The 5,937-nt window shown below is 35.0% G+C and overlaps 1 protein-coding gene across 1 annotated transcript in view; it reads left to right on the forward strand.

The window, feature by feature from the left end:
- LOC106460122 (potassium/sodium hyperpolarization-activated cyclic nucleotide-gated channel 2-like) overlaps positions 1-3,371 on the forward strand; it is a 79,674-nt gene extending 76,303 nt beyond the window's left edge. Inside the window, exons 7-8 of the mRNA XM_022386767.1 lie at positions 1,447-1,593; positions 3,120-3,371. Of these exons, the coding sequence (XP_022242475.1) occupies positions 1,447-1,593; positions 3,120-3,371 (399 nt within the window). The remainder of the gene's footprint in view (positions 1-1,446; positions 1,594-3,119) is intronic.
- The last annotated feature ends 2,566 nt before the right edge of the window (positions 3,372-5,937 follow it).

Consider the following 5,937-nt stretch of genomic DNA (forward strand, 5'->3'; position numbering starts at 1 on the left):
ATATTAAGGTTTTTCTTCATTACCCATTCAAGCCGTCTCCAACCATTATTAGTCTCAAAGTGGGTTCCTCTTTATCGAAAGTAATGGATTATTTAAAATAGGAAAATGTAGAAATTAAACTAGTCGGTTTTTTTCTTTATCGAAATCAAAGTTTTGGATTGGATGTTGTTATTTTAAGCAGTTATGATGTGTTAGTCCAAAAATGAATAATCGCATGGGTAAAGCAGCGAGAATTCTTTTGGAGATGAATGAGTACAGAACATTACATACCGATTCAATCTTTCAATCTCTCATTACATATCTGAAACTTGAAAACGTAAATTTTAGGAAGATTGTATTCTTTATTGATGGTTTTTACAAAATTATATTACTTACAGCTAATAAACTAAATCCTGTTACTAGAATATTGATGTTGTTAAAATGCTGTTGTAGATTGCTGCTAGATAATTGTTGCTACTAGTGGGTTGTTAAGAAGTGTTGCTAAATGGTTGTTGTAGACTACCGTCAAAAGATATTTAAGGGTTGCTGCTAGATAGTTGTTAATTGTTTCAAGATGGTTGTTAAAGATCGATGTTAGGCTGTTTTTATGGATTGTTGCTAAATGGTTGTTATGGATTGCAATTAGATGGTTGTTAAACATTGCTGCCAAGCTGTTATTTTATGAATATTTGATAAATGGTTGTTATGGGTTGCAGTTAGATGGTTGTTAAAGATTGCTTCTAGGCTGTTTTTTATGAACTGTTGATAAATGGTTGTTATTGGTAGCATTTAGAAGGTTGTTAAAGATTGCTGCTAAGCTGTTTTTATGGTTTATTGCTAAATGGTTGTTATGGGTTGCAGTTAGATGGTTGTTAAATATTGCTTCTAGGCTGTTTTTTATGGATTGTTGCTAAATGGTTGTTATTGGTAGCATTTAGAAGGTTGTTAAAGATTGCTGCCAAGCTGTTTTTATGGTTTATTGCTAAATGGTTGTTATGGGTTGCTGTTAGATTGTTTTTATGGTTTATTGCTAAATGGTTGTTATGGGTTGCTGTTAGATTGTTTTTATGGGTTGTTGCTAAATGGTTGTTATGGGTTGCTGTTAGATTGTTTTTATGGGTTGTTGCTAAATGGTTGTTAAAGGTTGTAGCCAGGCTGTTTTTTTTATGGATGTTACTAAATGGTTGTTGACACTACTAAAATATTATTATCGTCTATATTATTGTTAAAATAAATTTCATTTATGACCCACACGACTTTCAAGAAGAGTATAAATCCAGTAGTAAAGTAGAATTTTAACCCTATAATATCTCTAGAAAAATAATTGAGGTAAAACTTAAACGTATTGTGGGGGGGGGGGTGTTAGCTGATAAATTGAGGTAAAACTTAAACGTATTGTGAGGGGGTGGTGTTTGCTGATGTTCTTTTTGTTTTGAGTTAAAACGGACGTTTTCTTACTAACACCAGGTGAAACAAGTGGAAGAATACATGGCCTACCGTAAATTGCCCCGGGACTTACGACAACGGATCACGGACTACTTTGAGCATCGCTATCAAGGGAAATACTATGACGAAGAGGCCATTCTTGGAGAGCTGTCTGAACGACTACGCGAGGTCTGTGTTTGAACAACCGAAATGAGCAAAAATCATACAACGCTATCTTGATTACAATCAACAAGTTCGGTCGATTGTGCTTGATAAATATAATACCATATCAATAGTTTCATTGAGTTTTCTTATAAATGTCATAGTTTTCTCACATAAGAACCGAGGTTTTCTTTAAGTCTTCTCACAAAAATACTAATTTTTTAGTCTTCTTACATAAGAACCGAGGTTTTCTTTAAGTCTTCTCACAAAAATACTAATTTTTTTAGTCTTCTTACATAAGAGCCGTTTTTCTTGAGTCTTCTCACGTAAGTACCATAGTTTTTTAAGGCTTTTCACCTAAGTACCAATGTCATAAAAAATAAGACACCTCAAGAACTGGTGCTAGTAGAACAGTGGTCCATTATTCTGACTGTACTTCTATTCTCAGATATTTGAAATTCAGAATTTCGTAGGAATATCTGTGAATAGCCGTCCCTACTTTTGAACTGTAGCCAAGAGGGAAGACAGCTGGTCAACAGCACCTACCACAATGTTTTGGACTACTCTCGTCTGATCGGGGCCCGGCATGGCCAGGTGGTTAGAGCGGTCGATTCCCAATCTGAGTGTCGCGGGTTCGAATCCCCGTCACACCAAACATGCTCGCCCTTTCAGCCGTGGGGGCGTTATAACGTGACGGTCAATCCCACTATTCGTTGGTAAAAGAATAGCCAAAGAGTTGGCAGTGGGTGGTGATGACTAGCTGCCTTCCCTCTAGTCTTACACTGCTAAATTAGGGACGGCTAGCGCAGATAGCCCTCGTGTAGCTTTGCGCGAAATTCAAACCAAGAAACTAGTTCTAAAAGTTCTCCAGAATGTAATAAAATGGTATTTCCTAATATAAAAAATTCTCCAGCAGGTGAGACCGTGGCCCCATTATTAAAAATTCAACCAAAGCTGAGATCATGGTGTTTTCCAATATTAAGAATTATCCTAAAGGTGAGATCGTAGTGTTATCCTGCAACCACGTGCTCTCTCACAAAATATGTTGTTGTTGTTATTTTTCTCAACAATAGAGCAGTGTTTATACGGACTGTGAATCTGAGGATTCTTGGTTCGCGACCCGTTGCCGGAAAAATGCTCACAACACTTAGGGGGACGTGAGTGTATTACAAGAGTGATGGTTAAGTCCCGCTATTCGATCGGACAAGATTAGCTAAAGTTTTTTGTTTGTTTGTAATTAAGCACAAACTACACAATGGGCTAACTGGTATGAGCTGAAATCCTCTGTGTGACTTTATGCAAGGTTCTGAAATAAATTCTCAAAACTAAACGCCAATTCATTGTATCGTTTGAGAGCATAAAATGTAAATTTTATTTTGTGTGTTTAAGCACAAAAATTTCCCAATTGGCAGGGAAGTGAACAAATTTATTTTTGAAATAAGGCTTAGTGTAGAAAAAAAGGATACCCGTGTCATGGAAATGTGACCATTTTGGACGTGACTGTTTGACATATGCAAATGTGACTCGTTACATATTACTTTATTTCTCCTCAGGATGTCATCAATTACAACTGCCGAGAACTGGTCGCATCAGTTCCGTTTTTTTCAAACGCTGACCAGAACTTTGTTAATGATGTGGTCACTAAACTACACTACGAAGTCTTCCAGCCAGGTGACACGATTATAAAAGAGGGGACTATAGGGAACAAGATGTACTTTATACAAGAAGGAATTGTCGACATCGTAATGTTAAATGGAGAGATAGCTACAAGTCTTTCTGACGGATCGTATTTTGGAGGTGAGTAATATTTAATATTAAACCTAACGGTTTTTTTGTTTGTTTGTTGTTGTTGTTTTTTTGCTCGTTTTTTGATGGGGTAATATGTGTTGGAGAGAATTCTGCACGTGCTTTGGGTGGATTATAAATCGGGGGTGGGTTAAAACCCTATAACTGTCCCCTCCTTTTTTCTTATCGGTATTGTAACATCTGATGGAGAGGGTGCTAATAAGTCTTTCTGATAACCTTTTTTCTGATATCTTATGCCTGTTGCTACAACTATTTACGTAATAAAAAAATATTCATTCAAATGTAGAAGTAATTTGCTGTTATGAAACTAAGAAATTAGTTGTTTTTTAATGTATACATCTTGTTTATGGCTTGTGATTGGATTATGTATAACAATTAAGAATGTAGTATTTTTATGACTTGTGATTGGATTATGTATAACAATTAACAATTTAGTCTTTTTTATGACTTGTGATTGGATTATGTATAACAATTAACAGTTTAGTCTTTTTTATTACTTGTGATTGGATTATGTATAACAATTAACAATTTAGTCTTTTTTATGACTTGTGATTGGATTATGTATAACAATTAAAAATTTAGTCTTTTTTATTACTTGTGATTGGATTATGTATAACAATTAACAATTTAGTCTTTTTTTATGACTTGTGATTGGATTATGTATAACAATTTAGTCTTTCTTTTATGATTGGATTGTGTGAAAAATATTTACCTTATGATACTAAACGGTCCAAGCGTGACCTAGTGGTCTGCGTGCTAGGCTGCGAAGCGAAAATATCGAGGATCGAGCCCTAGATCTTCCACTTAGCACGCTCCTCGCTTTCAACTGTAGATGCATAATTGTAAAAGTCCATTGCGCTATTCGATTAAGAGTAGCCGTGTATGCTGCGGGTGCTACTGAATGGTCGCCACCTCTGCTGAACTTTGGGGGTCTCCCCAATCTGGGTGTTTAACTCATGTGTCGCATAAAGTTCCGTTCTGGTTAAAAACATCAAATGATAATAATCCTTTAACTATAATAATCTATACGTCATAATAAAAGTATTCTATTTGACATTAACTTTATCGGATTTGTCAAGAAATAATTATGATGAAGTAGCCCCCCTTAGTGGCACAGCGGTATGTCTGCGGACTTACAACGCTAGAATCCGGGTTTCGACACCCGTGGTGGGCAGAGCACAGATAGTCCATTGTGTAGCTTTGTGCTTAATTACAAACAAACAATGAAGTAGCCCATTGTGAATTAAGTTTGCCATTTTTATTAGCTAGTCGGTTGGATGTTTGTACTTAAGCACAAACTACACGATGGGCTATCTGTGTTCTGCCCACCACGGGTATCGAAACCCGGATTGTAGCGTTGTAAGTCCGCAGACATGCCGCTGTACCACAAGTAGGAGGGCTACTTTTATTAAAAAAAGAATCACCTTATTCGAGACTTGTAATCTGCCGAATCTCGTTATAAATTCTTTACACTATCATAAAAATATCGTATTTCACATATTAACTAACGGATTTGTCAAGAAACAGTTATGTTGAATTAAGTATTTTTATTAAAAATAAATGTATTCGCCTTATTCGAGACTCGTAATCCGCTGAACCTCGTTATAAATGCGACATTGCTGAGGTAATGAACCACCACAGCTTTTGTCAGAAAACGTAAAATTAATATTTAATTTCTATGTGAGCGTTTAATACTTTTCGCACACAGATGACTTAATGAGTGTTCGACTCACGTCCTTGATATAATTTCAACGAAAACTCAAGTAACCGAAATATACATATTACAGGAAGATCTCTTTTCTGACAATATAAAAATAGCATAATCAGTCTACCGTGTCGCTTCATACAAAAATACCGTGATTTAGTGTCGAGTTTGGAGAACTTTACAGAATCTGTTTTTTTTTTAACTATTCTTTTATGAACGTACTCTTAGTTGTCTCTGCTTCAACTACTTCAAATACTATATGAGTCTCTTTCTCTAATGGAAAACTTTTTACTGTTTTCTTTATTCCCACTCTTCCAAACTCACGAATAAAAGAAAAGAAAAAAATATAAAACTAAGAAATATATATATATTTCCACTCTCGGTCAAAAGTGCCTTAGTTGAAAACAAAACCAAAAACATTTGTGATTAAAAATGAAAAATTATTTTCATGATGTTTTAATAAGAAGTTGTCTCTTGAGGCTTTTTTTTTATTCGATAATTTAATAGCGATTCTACGTTTATTAATCCCCTCCCCCTTATGGAATTTGTTGTAAAATACCATAAATAGATAAATAATGATTTCGTTTGTTCACGGCTTCAGGTCGACTTCTTTGAATATTAATTTGATCCAAAAAAATGTTTGCAATTTTCCAAGACCATCATATCTGGAATCTTTCGAAACTTAGAAGAAATGGGCGCCAAATTATTAAAACCAAATATATTTCAGACACATCATGCAGTTTTTAAGAACATTCTCTGTTGTTGTTTTTTTTATTAGATGTTTTCTTGTTTTTGATCATGGACGTGTATTTGTTTCCTTTCGTAGAAATAATTCGTTGCACCACATTAAACATCCCCAA

Source organism: Limulus polyphemus, unplaced genomic scaffold, assembly GCF_000517525.1.
Source record: "Limulus polyphemus unplaced genomic scaffold, Limulus_polyphemus-2.1.2 Scaffold714, whole genome shotgun sequence".
In the NCBI taxonomy this organism is placed as follows: Eukaryota; Metazoa; Arthropoda; class Merostomata; order Xiphosura; family Limulidae; genus Limulus; species Limulus polyphemus.